At 43.9% G+C, this 14,140-nt stretch overlaps 1 protein-coding gene across 3 annotated transcripts in view; it reads right to left on the bottom strand.

Moving 5' to 3' along the window:
* FOXP4 (forkhead box P4) overlaps positions 1-14,140 on the bottom strand; it is a 173,562-nt gene that overhangs the window by 35,591 nt on the left and 123,831 nt on the right. For all 3 annotated transcript variants that reach the window (XM_044444980.1, XM_044444970.1, XM_044444990.1), the window contains exons 7-13: positions 13,888-14,092; positions 11,383-11,487; positions 8,685-8,772; positions 5,406-5,489; positions 2,305-2,506; positions 2,124-2,200; positions 821-922 (exon numbers count right to left, since the gene is read on the bottom strand). In XM_044444980.1, the coding sequence (XP_044300915.1) occupies positions 821-922; positions 2,124-2,200; positions 2,305-2,506; positions 5,406-5,489; positions 8,685-8,772; positions 11,383-11,487; positions 13,888-14,092 (863 nt within the window). The remainder of the gene's footprint in view (positions 1-820; positions 923-2,123; positions 2,201-2,304; positions 2,507-5,405; positions 5,490-8,684; positions 8,773-11,382; positions 11,488-13,887; positions 14,093-14,140) is intronic.

The following is a 14,140-nucleotide window of genomic DNA, read 5'->3' as shown; positions in this document are numbered from 1 at the left end:
AAGAGAGTGGGACTGACTCAGGAGATCTGGGTTCTAGTCCACACTCAACCATGGAGCTCACTGGGTGACTTTGGGCCAGTCATAGATTTTCTTCCCAAACTACCACAAAAGGTTTTGATGTAAAGATAAAGATGGAGAGGAGAAGCCACCTTGAGATCCTTAAGGATCTCCCTGAAAGGGGAAAAGGCAGGATATAAATGTAATAAATATTACATATAACTGGAAGCACCCAAAAGAAAAGATATGAACATGGCTCACACATTTACTGGGTAATGTGTGAAGAAGGAAACTGCTTGTCTTACCTGCGAAAAGTTCCAGAGGTTTAGGGAACTCATACATCCTACTGCTCAGGAAATGAGAAATTTCCTTTTTTTAATATGTTGCAGCAGGAGTAGGAAAATTAGGATATGCTAGCTACCCAAACATCACCTATTTCACTCTACCATCTGCATCCATCCTCAGGTCCACATGCACTGTCTTACAGGAGATGGCATAGCCTAAATCATAGTACCTAGGAACTTTACCATAAATTCTGTATAAGGCTACAGCTCAGAACTCAACCTGGATCTGCAGGCTGGTATCACCTAAGGCTACTATTGTGTCCCCATCAGGATGCCATCGAAGAACAACTCAAGATATGGACACATATGCTTGTTAAGTAACCAATCTCACTCTATCACTGGAGATTCTCTTGCAACAAGAACAGTTTTGGCATCAAATGTGATGCATATCCTCCAAGTTTAATACTTAGAGCTCCACTTTAGGGACTGTGATATTGTAAATTAGGTTTGTAGCTCCAAAATCCTAGGCTGAGCTTTACCTTCCAGGTAGCTGTGTTTCTCCTGAAGTAGGCAAACATTCGTGTGAACCAATTGTAGATTTCATTCAATGTTAGCTGCCTGTCAGGTGTCTCAAGGATAGCCTGCATTTAAAAAGAAGAAAAAGTTATTTGCATCCCCATCTCTTCCTCCAATCCTTGGTCCTAGGTGAGTAATTTGGAGCTATTATTTATCAAAATACTTATGTATGTTCAGCAGCTTTTTCACCACCCATTTCATAGAACTGAACTTAAGACAAATTAACACATCAATATTTCTCATTTGATGAGTGCAACATCAAGTAAGGACTGGTGTACATGAAAGAGCTACTACAAAACAAACACTACTACAGGTTTCATTTTGTATCATGCTACCCTCAAAACAAAACATTTTCTATAAAGGCAGTTCATATCATAATTGAGAAGCAAGTAAGGCATTGAGAGTAACATGTGCGTATATGTCAACTAGCCAGAATAAAGCCTCCATTAAAGATACAGGAGAGCTCAGAGATGTAGCAAGGTAATTGCTTATCCCAAGGCTACAGACCAAAGTAGCAAAAGTCAGGGTTGTTATCTATAATGGATTGAACAGGCAGTGCTTAATCAGAAGGGGAGGTGCAAGGAGTTCACACTTGCTTGAAAATTACACTTAGAATTTAGGGGCTCTACTGTCTTAGACTAGATGCACTGCAGCTAGTTTAACAAAAGAAGACATGCTGTATGTCATGGGTCCTCAAACTAAGGCCCGTGGGCCGGATTCAGCCTGCCATGCCCATTTAACCAGCCCACCCCACAGGTTTTGCACTTGCCGGGTGTGCGGCTTGCTCGCGAGGAGGTGGTTGCTTTGGACTAGCTTGGAGAAAATGATCTCCTCGCAAGCAAGTCGGTGCCTCATTGTGCATGCACCCAGCGGCGGCTTGCTCGCAAGGGGGTCGTTTTGGACTCGATCTCCTCTCGAGCAAGCCGGTGCCTCGCCCCGCCCCCCCCATCCCTGCCTTGCACATGTGCGCGTGCGCCCTGCCCCCTCACCAGCCCACACCCCCCTGCTGGCACTGCCTTGGCGGCCCGCACCCACCGCTGGCACCTGTCAACTGGCCCCCTTTAGAAAAAGTTTGAGGACCCCTGCTGTATGTGATCAGAGATCGTCTTCCTTAGTTGACTACTGGGAGAAGAAACTTGGTCCTGGTTAAAATCAGGTTACAAGACCTTACAGCAACTCTTGTAATAGCATCTGGATCCTGACTGCCGCCAGTTTTGGGTCTGGCTGATGCTCTTGTACATTCCCACAAAACAAAGAGTTCCTCACCTGCCGGATAAGTGAGGCATATGTGAAGGGGGGGCGGACATCTGCATTTTTGTAAAACTCATGATTCTGTGCAAGTTCTAGGGGGAAGAAAGAACATTATGAAGAAAGGCAAAGGATTCTCCAAACAGACGAAGACAACAAAGCATTCTGATACAGTTGTGGCTTTCCCAGCATTTCTCACCTGAGGAGATTGGCGTGCAGAACTTTTCTGAGTTCCTCCTGCGAATGGGCCCTACACTGTGTAAAGTGGATGAGCTGATGACTGAAGGACCCTGCCGCAATGGAGTAATGGGTGCAGTTGCAGAGGTGGGGGGATGAGGTAATCCATCAGGGAAGGTATCAGAAGTGCTCTTGGAAAGGGTGGCACTGGAGACCAGGTTTAGCTGCTCAGTGAGGATGAGAAAAAAACCCTTCGTTAGAATCAATCCAGGAGACAGAGTGATACATGTAAATTGTGTTTGGACAAAGCAGACAGGTGATCATGGCTTCTTTAACAAATAAGGATAATCAGACAGGAGAAAGGTAGACACTCATCACTGGGGCACCATTAAGTCAGCTGCTGCAGATTGAGGCATACGTTCATTTGCTGTTCCCAAGGAAAACTTTTCTTTGCAAAGGTGATCCAACTCGCATCTAAACATGAATACTGAAACTTTGTCACCTACATCAGTCAGCTACCTGAAGTGGGAAGGAACTACATTGGCTGTGCAACACAATATAAAATATTAGTCACTCTCCCAAGTTAAAAACAAATTCAAAATTCTTGCCAACCTGATAAAAATGCAATATAAAGACAAACTGATGAAATGCAGAAAAAAAAACCAAAAATAAAAAAGAGGTTAAAACCACCAACATGTGCGAAGACCCTCTCTCTCCTGGCCACCCTCCAAACTTTGGAATGAGGGGACATTCAAGGGATAGCCTCCTAGATGACTTTCCAGCACCGATAGCCATGTCTGTGTGGAGGCATTCCATCAGGTGGAGGTCCCAAACCCTGAAGATCTTTATAGTTTAAGTCCCATGCTTTGAATTGGGTTCAGAAACAAATTAGGAGTCAGCAACAAGACCAAACTGATATGTTCAAACAGCTGCTCCTGGTTAAAAAATCTTGCTGCCATATTTTGACCAGCTGTAGTTTCTGGACTGCCATCAAAGGCAGCCTCATATACAGTGCATCACAGTAGTCCAAATGTGAGGTTATCAGAACATGAATCACAGCAGTCAAGTTAGTCATCTGCAGATAAGGTCACATCTGGGATATCCTCAGCCAGCTGGCCATTAGATCTGGAGGCTGGGAGGCCACCAGGATGGGAAGGGTGATATAAATCACAACTCCTAGTAGCTCATTGGTACCATGCTGGCAAATAAAAGGATTTTTCTGAGACAACAGCATACACATATAGTTCTATCTCTTTCTAGAATTAAGGTTGCAAGTATTTCCTTTTATTAATGGAAAAATTAGAAATATAAGGGTAGAAAACCCAGAGAGGGGTATGCATGCAAGCATGCATGTGTGCATCTGTACATTATCAGCATCCTAAACAGCATCCAACATTTCTTACTATTTTAAGCAATGCCAAGAAATCCTGGGGAGTGGGGGACCAGGATGTGGCTGTCTAATGCTAGGAGGCTCCTTTTGGACCAGTTACATACAGTAGTGATTCTCTCTTGCAGCCATCTCATATCCGCATAGGTTAGGATAGGCTTTGAAAGTGCATGCAAGTCCGCTGCCCATCTGCCTCAAGTGTATTGCCATTGGCACCTGTTGACCAGTAACCATGACTGTTCAATTGTAAAAGCTGGTGGGTGATGGCAGGATTTGCTGAAATACTTAATTCACAGAATTAAACTAGAAATACACATGGTAAGACATTCACACACACACAGTGCAGTGAATAAGAGATTAAAAAAATAAAATGGTGGCTATCAGTTTATACAATGAAATGTCCATGAAATAAAACTGGATAGCTCTTTTTTTTAAAAATCACATTGGCAGATAGTATTTGTGGACTTCTGTAATGTTGTAACACACCCTCAATGGTTCAAAGGTGCAGTATACACATCTTAAGTAAATAAATTCTGCCGGGCCAGAAATGGGCATAAATTTGCTCACTCCCTTCCTCAAAATACAAAGCAGTTGAGTTTCAGACATCATGGGGGGGGGGGAAACAAAACAAAAAGCAAAAACTTAAATATTTTGGTTAATGATATAAGTTCTTTCAGAAGAGTCACAGACCAATGTGAACTAAGACCTCAATGAAGCAGAGATACAACATGTCAACAGCTGGCTTTCCTGATAGATGTGTGTCTCAAATGTCTCGGAATGGCTGATAAGATAGTAAAGTGGACAATGGGTGAGGAAGCAGCCAGGAGCACACACTAGGATAGAAGAAGGGTATTTTTAAATCAATTTTTATTTCAGATTGCATATGCACTTCCAGTTGTTTCAGATCCCAAATGGACCGTGTTTTCCCTTTTTTATTTGTCCCTCATGAGGTTGAGTCTGTCTACACAGCTGTTTTTTTCCAAGATGATCAATGCAAACAAAACCATGGCTTGAGTACAACTACCAGCCCAATCCCAATCCATTTTCTCCACTATTCATTCTGGCTACAGCAGCTTTGGCTGCATCAGTCTACCTTGATGCTGTGAGAGTAAGTCACTCTGTATGCTTGGAAGGAGGCTTAGACAGGGACCTGCATATAAATAGAGTGTATATAAAAATTATACCGCCATCAGCATGTATGGCGCTTTACAGAGTACAAGGGGACAGATTCCTGCCCTGATGTGCTCACCAAGCCAATGCAGTTTGAATCATGTCCCTGTCATTGTAAAGCAGTGGTAGCTAACTGGTGGCTTCTAAGCAGTATCTGGCTGACATTATGATTTTATCTAGGCCTTTATATGGATTTCATCTGCAGGGACCAATCTGTGAATATGCAAGCAGCACATCTGGACTGTAATACAGAAGGAGGATTCTGCCAATGTGGAAAAGCAAAGCAGCCAGTAAGGCTTCAGTAAAGACAGGAATATCTTTGCTTTCTTTCATCATCATTGCCACCACCACCATTATTTCTACTTCAAGCCTGGAGACTCGTATGTACTCCTGGGTGATAGACTTCTCCACCTTGAACTTAGCAGTGTTGTCACAACTACAGTTGGCTCAGTTTTGAGTAACTCTTCAACAATAACATGGGCCCAGGGCTTGAGAAGCTGGCAACCTCTGTTGTAACAGAAAGATGTTAAAGCATGTAAGTGAAGAATAGTCAGAGCATTGCTTACAGGCTGACTGAAGGGCTTTGGCTCTGAAGGTCTCATATGGAGGTGGGCCATCATTGCCTGGAGACGTTCACTCTCTTTAGCTAGCTGTGGAGAAAACCACACAGGAAGTCATTCGTTTGGAAAAAGCCAGTTCTCTTCAGTAGTCATGGCACTTAGCCCACATACTTTGCTTGGTCCATCCAGCCTCAACTTGCAGATGTCATCCTCTTTGCTTGACTAATACATCCTATATGCAGCAATATGACAACACAAGGCTTTTCCCTTTAGCTCTAGCTGTGCTGCCCTCCTACAGCACTCCTGGAAGAGAAAAACTGCCACCTTCCCTAATTCTCCAGTAATACTGAATACTGTTGAGAGCCATGAATCTGACGAAGGTATCACATTTCCAAGCCCCCGAAGAGCTGCCTTTTTTGATTGGATATCAAGATCAGGATGTGCAATGGTATTTTCTGCTCTGCTGCTTCAGTTATGCAGCCACGTAGCAGTGCTCGTGAGCTTGCAGTAAAGGAACGGCCTTTGTGTGTACAAAAACAGAAAAGGCTACTTACTGACACACAGGACCACATACTACATACAGAATTCAACATGCAAACACATCTTTCATCTATTAACTTCCACTTGATCTTTCTTTTTTACATGCTTCAGGACTCCTACATGAGCCTATCTACATATCACAGGCATCAGGACACACCTCTGGCAAGCTGAGTAGCTGGATCACTTCTACCATCTTTCAGCACTCTCTCATGTCAAGTACCACCCCATGCCTTCATTTGCACTTACTGGTTGCCTCATCTTGACATTTGTCCATGTTTCTAGTCTCTTCTCTCTTCCCTTCAGTCATCTATCTCACCATGCCTGCTCAACCCAGCCACTCACCTACCCATCCATCTCTCCAGATGTGCAACATTGCTTTAATTGCATGCTCCGGGAGTGTGTGTTTATTTCTCACTGTGCAGAGAAGGGTGAAATATTCGCTGTGGCACAGGGAGAGAGTTTGAGTGCTGCAGGAGCAATGGGATCTGACACCATCTCCTTTTGTGTCACCTCCCCTTTCTGAGTGCTCCCCTTAAATCTTGCGTCAGTTCCTCCCTGACCTGATGGGCCCCTATGCAGAATGTAGGACACACCCAAACAGAGGGTATTTCTCTGCTTTCTCACTGGGTCTGGAATTCCTGCCCACAACAAAAGGAGGGAGAAAGCGATGCAGGAGTTAAAGGCAGCAGCCAGAGAGGAGTTTGCTGAAAAGCTGAGAGGCTCTGACGCAAGGACGCTCTGGCACTGTCGTGGCTCTCATTAGAGCTGACAGATCCACTCTCATGATGCAAACACTCTTGCTGCCGACACAGCAGGAGCTCTGCAGTGAAAACTTTATAATTGGGAGCTCTGGTGGCAGGTTCTCCTTTTCACGCATGGAGCTTTCTGCTCTCCTAAAGGATTCTGTCCCCCACATTCCTCTTTTAAGCTCTAGTAATTGCTTTCAACCTTTTGCTTTAGTGAGTGTTTGGGAACCAGATAGAATCACACGGCTTGACTTCAGGGTGTGCAACAATCTTAGCTCTACTCTTTGAGTGCTGTACTCCTTTCTAATTTAATTTTTTTCCTGGCATGTCTGCTAGACACCCTATCTGCAACCACTGACTTAGTTTAGCTTCCAACAGGGGCTGCCTGCACTGTGTGTTATAGCTGGCCGGCTCGTTGGCGCTCTCCTTCCTCTGCCACTAATCCTGCTGCTGCAGAGAGTCATGTTCCAGAGAATGCTGCGCCTTTCATCCCTGCACTGCTTCACACAGATGCAAACTAGCAACATGGATAAAACAAATTCCCTACTCAATCCCTTCAGAATCCATCAAGCAAGCACCAGTGCTGGCAGTGTCTGAAAAAGAGCCGGTGAGTAAGGAATGGAAAATTCCCTGTTTATTTCCAACCCTGTGCAATAATTATGTATCAGAGCCTTCATGCTGCTTTACCTGGTTCTACACACTGTATAGGCACCCCGAGTTCTCCTCTAAGAATAAAAGCAAAATCTTCTTTTACCACTCTTTGCAATGCTCTTTTTCACCAGACCAATGCTGCATTCTCCTGGCAGTTGTTTACAACTTCTCAGAACCCCAGACTAGCTGTTCACAGAAGGTTTGTGGCTGCTTCTCTGATGAGCAGCAGCACATCCCCTCCTCCCATACAGAAAACATGCCATGAGATGCCAGCATGCTGAATTCCCAGGTTCTAAAATCTCAGGAAGAACCTGGAAGGATACAGGAAGCTCTCTTACACAGGCAATCACTCTTCATGTGCAGAGCTTAATAAAACTAAAAGGCAGAAGGATGGTCACATCATGGATTTTGTACTAGTGGACTTCCCAGGAGGGAGCAAAGGAAATTTGCTGCTCCTGTTTTCAGCAGCAGCTCCATACTTCCTGCAAGTATCATTTGAGTCCCAGAAGGTCCTAAAATCATTTAGTGACATTCCAGCGACACATTCAGTTCTTCAGCCATGGAATAAAAGTCCTGGGTTATGAAAGAGGAGTTGTTTACACCCCTCTGAACTGATGTTCACAGTGCTTGCAATTTCCATCACACATCAGGGGATTTATTTTTGAATGATTCATATTTAGGATTTCTCTACAACGGAGGGGTGAAAATAGGCTCTTATTAGCATATCAGAACCTGCCTCTGCTTATTAGGCCACAATCTCGCTATGCTATGGACCCCTCAATATCAGACAACTAGTCCACTGTGTTTTTTGCTTACTATTGGCAGCCTTTTGAAAACTACAGGCCTCCCTTTGACTTGGCAAGCATGCAAATGGTGAAAAATCTTTCTACAATGGAACAAACAGATAATGGAAGCCTTGAACCACTGTTCATTAAGAGTAATTCCCCTCTGTGTGAGATGTTCTCTAACCCACCATCAGGCACATACCCACTGACAGGTGGCGAAATGAAATGTGAACTGGGTGATATGGAGATAAAAGTTGTGCCAACTGCCATCCTTGCAGCAATGAAATATATTGCCATGACTGTGGCAATTGGTTCAAGCTAGATCCATGTCACACTTCTATTTCTCCATCCAACTGCGGAAACACATGTGGCAGAGGACAGCTCCGAGTGGCTGAAACAAAGGTGGCCACAGGAAAGAAAACATGTGGAGGACATTCTTAACTAGTCATTAGATGCATCCTGTTGGTTCCTAAGGATGCAAGAAATACAGCTCCTTGACTGTGCCGCTTTTCAAGGATTTTGCTTTGCACTAAAGAGTGTTCGCTGCATGTATTTACACTCACCTGTATTTCCAGCTGCTGTACCACTTGCATTTGAACTCGACACTGAGCCGTGCTCCGGTCATCAAGTGCATGTTCTGTATTGAGGTGTCTAAAAACAAAAGACATGATTTTTCTCCTTGAAGAGTCAACATAAATAGGGTTTGAACAATCAGAATTCTTTTGATACTTTTTGCCCATTCATTTTGCTTCTTTGCCTGTTATATTTATTTCCTAGGCTTTCCCCACTTTTCAGACAATTATTAGAGGCCAAAATGGCTCAAGGAAAGTCCTGTAATCAGTTTGCAAACTAAAAAGTCATATGAGGGATATAAAGAAAGGGAAGTGGAGAATCAAAGCAGAGGAGATCAGTTACTCAAGGCCAGAACAAGGCGGTAAACTGAAAACAAGCATTTCTATTCAGCATGGGCCAGGCTGAACTTCACTTGCGGGTGTACTTGCATTGTACTGTATTTGGTGATTCTTGTTCCTTGGGCCAATGGATGTGGTCAAAGTGTTTCCCCCCTTGCTTCTACAGTCCCAGGGCTGTAATGCAGCTGGAGCTGAATTTTCCTTTTTACTAGGAGGAAGCAAAGAATACACCTGAGGCTGGACTTCCTCTGATGGGGTCAGGCTAGTCTTCCCTTTGATGTTATTCCTGGAAAGCGGGAGAGAAGGATGAAGCCATCCACTGGCCCTCGTGTTCCCTGGTCAATGGAGGAAGTCACAGTCTGTTTTCCATCTGCCACTTTTATCACATTATTATCCTGCTATTCCTCTGAGGAGGCTAGGCTAAAAGACAGTGACTTGCCCACAATCCATAATCCAGTGAGCATAATTGGTAACAGGGATTTAGCCAAGATCCAATTCTAACACTCTATCTATTGCTCCACACTGACACTACACATACATAGCAAATAAGAAGTTCTATAATATGTATAATTTGATGGGACAAGGCAATTAATGGGCTGAATTAAGATCCTGAACCACATGCTTATAAACTAGTCAGAAAAAGCACTCCATGTTTCTATGTTCTAATTTTCCTTTTTTTCCTTCAGCCTGGAGAGATGGATCTAAATTGCATTCCCCTTCAAGTGCTCCAGCAGCAGCTTCTCCATTGTAGAGTCTTCATTCTCCTGAATAAACCATCCTCCCCCTTTGGTTTATGCCCTGGTGCTGTTGCTCCTACTGCCAACATGAACGGGTCCACAACTGAAGCATCATAGCCTTTTGCTATCCTAAGTTTCACAAAGCCAAAGCAATTTCCATTTCAAAGCTTCCACCTTTGAGCGATGAATGCAAGCTTTCTTAATGTCAGCCAATGAATCAGAGGCAATGCAGGGAAAAAAACTCAGTTCATTCCAAAAGCTTTGGTCTAATAACTAAACAACATTCCATGCTATGCTTTCTTACTATTTTAAGCAATGCCAAGAAATCCTGGGGGGCGGGGGACCAGGATGTGGCTGTCTAACATTGGGAGGCTCCTGTTGGACCAGAGAACAGTAGCGATTCTCTCTCTTTCAGCCTTCTCCTATCCATGCAGGTTAGGACAAGCTTTGAAGGTGCATGCAAGTGTCCTGCACATCTGCCTCAAGTGTGTTGCAGCTGGCACCTGTTGACCAGTGACCGTGGTTGTTCAGTAGTAAACAGCTGATGGGTGATGGCAGAGTTTGTGGAAATGCTTAATTCACAGAATTAAACTACAAATATACCTGATTAGACACACACACTGTGCTTTCTAACATCTCCAGCCCTTCCAAATGTTCTTTCCAACCCCATACAACATTCTGTTCAAAGGCAGTGGGGTGGGAGGTGGGCAAGTGTGGGGGGGGATGAAAAAGGGGGTATGTGCATGGGAAAGGGTGTGGGAAGCATGTGTAGTTAAAAAGCACAGAAGTGTGTGTGTGGGGTGGGGGGGAGAAATACCGAACAGGCAGGAAAAGAAAACCCGTCAGTTTCATCTGATGTCTTTGCTAAAAATCTTGGCTACAAAGAGATCTAATTGCAAATGAACTAATTAAGTAAACCTCTGACGAAGCGTGAAAACAATTTGTTTGACCCTGACGCTAGCAGAGGGCTCTTAGACAGCGGAGTTAATCAGTCAGTGACAGAGCCCACAAGCGGTGTCAGCAGGCTGCCGTGCTGCCATCTGTTTCTTTCTAGTTCTACCCCCACCTTCTCTTTTTTCCTAATGTGGATGAGCTATAAACTTTACTGGTCTGTCTCCTCTCTCCCCTGAAAGCCTTGTCATTTCTGTAGGTTCCAGTCAGGCTCTTCTTTGGCACTGTCTTGCCTGCAGCCCTCTTACCCTTCTACTTTCTATATACCTGCCAGAGACTAGCTGCTTTTGAGATCTTCCGGGCAGCAGGGACTTGGGCTGTATCTTCCAGAAGAAGAAGAGAAGAACCCTGCTCCATTTCACAAAAGGGGAATGGAGGCACAAGCATTGTAGTCAATGTTTCCAAGTGCAACAATGCCAGATGGGACTCGAAGTGGAGGGGTGTAGACTGGCAACGTTTGTAAACAGTCAAGCATCAAACCTCGCTAATTACTGATTTGTAGGAAGAAAAGCCTCCAGGGTCAGAGGAAACCATTCCATGGCCTTCCATTTTGTAAAAATGTGAGGTCTCTGGTCTACAAGGAAGCAGGAAGCAAGGGAGGACAGGTAGAGTGAGAGAATGTAGCAACTTTCAAAGACCTTAAACAGATGGGGGGCACTTACTTGACAAACTGTCCCAAGTCCTCACAGAGGGTTTCACAACCAGGCCACTTGCACTCTCCGTGACCATACAGAGGATGAGAACCAGGAGACTCCTCATGAGAAGAGCTGCAAAGGGGAGGCGAAGGAAAACAAAGTAAATATTTATTAAAACATTTCTTTGCCGCCCCTTGCCGAGGGCGGCTTACCACATCAAATAAAATACAAAATCCATTAAAACAATAACAATTAAAATATATACAGTAAAATAAAATAAGCCGCCCTGGCCGAATAAAATTCAATAATATTAACATTTAAAATATCACAGCAGAACTCTAGGCAACTCAAGGCAACTCTGGCCCTGCCTGCAGAAGTTCTAATGAAGCTTTGGTTGAGATGTAAAGGGCCAGAAAAACTGAAAAAGGAGTATTTCCCCCGCCGCTTCACATTTCTGTGGTCCATACTAGAAAAACTTTCTGCTGAAAGGTACACCCACATGATCATATATGCTCATTCCGATCAACCAGCCTCAACAGAATGTATACTGCCAAAACAGAGCAGATGGCTTTCACTTGCATGACTAATAAGGGCAGCATAATTCTAAGATGCTAGAACTGTAAGTGCTGATATGGACTATCAAAATGATCTGGGTCATTATTGTTCAGCTGTTAGATCCATCCTACAAGCGGATGCCCAAGTCTCATCGCTGGCACAGCACACCTTTTAGCCACCTTAGTTGGTGTGGCAGATATGGTCCTTCCGTGATCTAGCCACTGTCATTCATATCCTGGTCTTATCCAGCTTAGATTATTATAATGTGCTGTACATGAGAATGCCTATGTGCAGGAACACTACTAGTTTTGAACATAGTTGCAATGGAACATACTTCACTAGTACTGAAAGAACACAACTGGTTACCAATTTATATTTAGACATAGTTCATTGTGCTGGTTCTCAACTAGAAGGCTCTCAGTGACCTGAGACCAAGCTATCTGGAGGATTCCTTACTAGTATGTGAGCCTGCTCAGTTGTGAAGATCTTTACAGGAGGCCTGAATATGGGTGCCTTCATCTTCTGAAGCGAAAGATGGCTATTAGACCTTTTTGACACTATCACTTCATTTACAGAACGTTTTCTGAACCACCATTTGTCTGGTACCTATTCTTCTAGCTTTCAGGCACCGAGTAAACCCCGTTTCCCCAAACTTTTAGCAGACTTGCTGGTGTTGCTTTAATCTGCTTATGTTTCTGATCTATTAAGATTGTCCCACAGGTTACTTCTTTGCTTTAATATTTTAAAGATATGCTGCAATACACCTTCTGAAGTACAAATATATAAGGAATTCAACACAAAATATGTTTTAAATAAATACATATAGTCTCATACTGAAGTCATAAAACATCCACTGCATTTATGCTCCTGACATGGCTCTGAAAATGAATATCAAAGTATACCTTACCTGCATGTGAGACTCAAGAAGCGCCAAGACTTACACAGCTTTTATATCCAATTCTGAGAACAGGTCTTATAGAACCAAATTTTACCACAGAATGGCTTTATGGACATGGCAATTAATGCTACCTTTTTTAAGAAATGGTACATGTATGAAGGCTGTCCAGACATTAAGAACTGTGGTTTATACAGCAAAGGGAACGTAGTGCAGAAACGTGCTGTGCTCTATTATACATATTTTTCCCCCCAGCGGGCTTCCCCCAAATCACCAAAGAGAGAAGTCATAGTTCCAGTGCACGTGTGCCTTAAGAGTGCTACCAGGTGGCTCTAACTGTCTCGACTGGAGGCACTGAAGCATAGCTTCCTATCTCTGCAGTGTAAATCTATGTGATGTTTCTTGCTGGCAGACATACAGATTGTGTATTTAGCACAGATGCTTTCTTGTCATTAACATGGAGCTGACACAAGGGAGAGTCTCAGTCTTTCTGCAGGGTCTTTTACTTTTTTTGCTTTCCGGTAGAGTGACCAAGCTGGAATATGGAAAGCTGCTGATGGCACGCTCCCAAACAGTGCAACATCTAAGTCATTTCCCTGACGTTAATTAATTTAGCCAGTGAGGCAGACTGAAAAGTTAAGCCTGTGTCTGCACCAGTTTACTCCCCAAAAAGAAAGCAGCTGAACTGGCCTGGGAAGAGTCTCCTCAACAGATAGAGAATCCATTCAGGCATATAGCCCCATTTTCCAGTGGCAACCATGCTAAATGTGCAATATTAATTGAGCCCAGATTGCAAATTATTAGACCTGAATCAAGAGGAACTCTTCTCATGCCCTAATCTGCTCCATGGCTCACTAGAAAGAGGGCCAATCACAAATTGGACACCATGCCCAGTAATCCAACACTGTGCCAAACTGCAGGGCAAACAGCACCAGAGTCATAGATCTGAAACTCAGGAGATAAAACTAGACTCTAGAGCCTTCCCAGTCATCCATGTCGACTACAAGGCCTCCTATGAGAGAGTTGCCACATTCTTTACAATGTCTAAGATCCTTTACAAATAAAAGCCCATCAGTTCCTACCTGTCCCTCCTTTGTGCGAGCATGGCGTTCTGTCCATTAGGGAGAGGGTGATGGGAAACTGGAGGAGAGACCTTGGTGGCTGAAAACGAGGTAGAATTGGAGGTGTTGGTGCTGAGGTCAAGTCCCTCTTGCTTGATACTGTCCTCGACGGGCTGTGTAGCAGTAACCTCTTTCCACAGCTGCTGAAGGTCTGAGGGACACACAGCTTCAAACATGTTGGAGAGAGCAGAAGAAGTGGAATGTTGGAGGGGAG

Source organism: Varanus komodoensis, unplaced genomic scaffold (genome assembly GCF_004798865.1).
Source record: "Varanus komodoensis strain SLA01 unplaced genomic scaffold, ASM479886v1 scaffold1, whole genome shotgun sequence".
NCBI lineage: Eukaryota > Metazoa > Chordata > Lepidosauria > Squamata > Varanidae > Varanus > Varanus komodoensis.
Note: the sequence above shows the minus strand (reverse complement) of the source record. Positions and strands in the feature narration are given on the sequence as shown.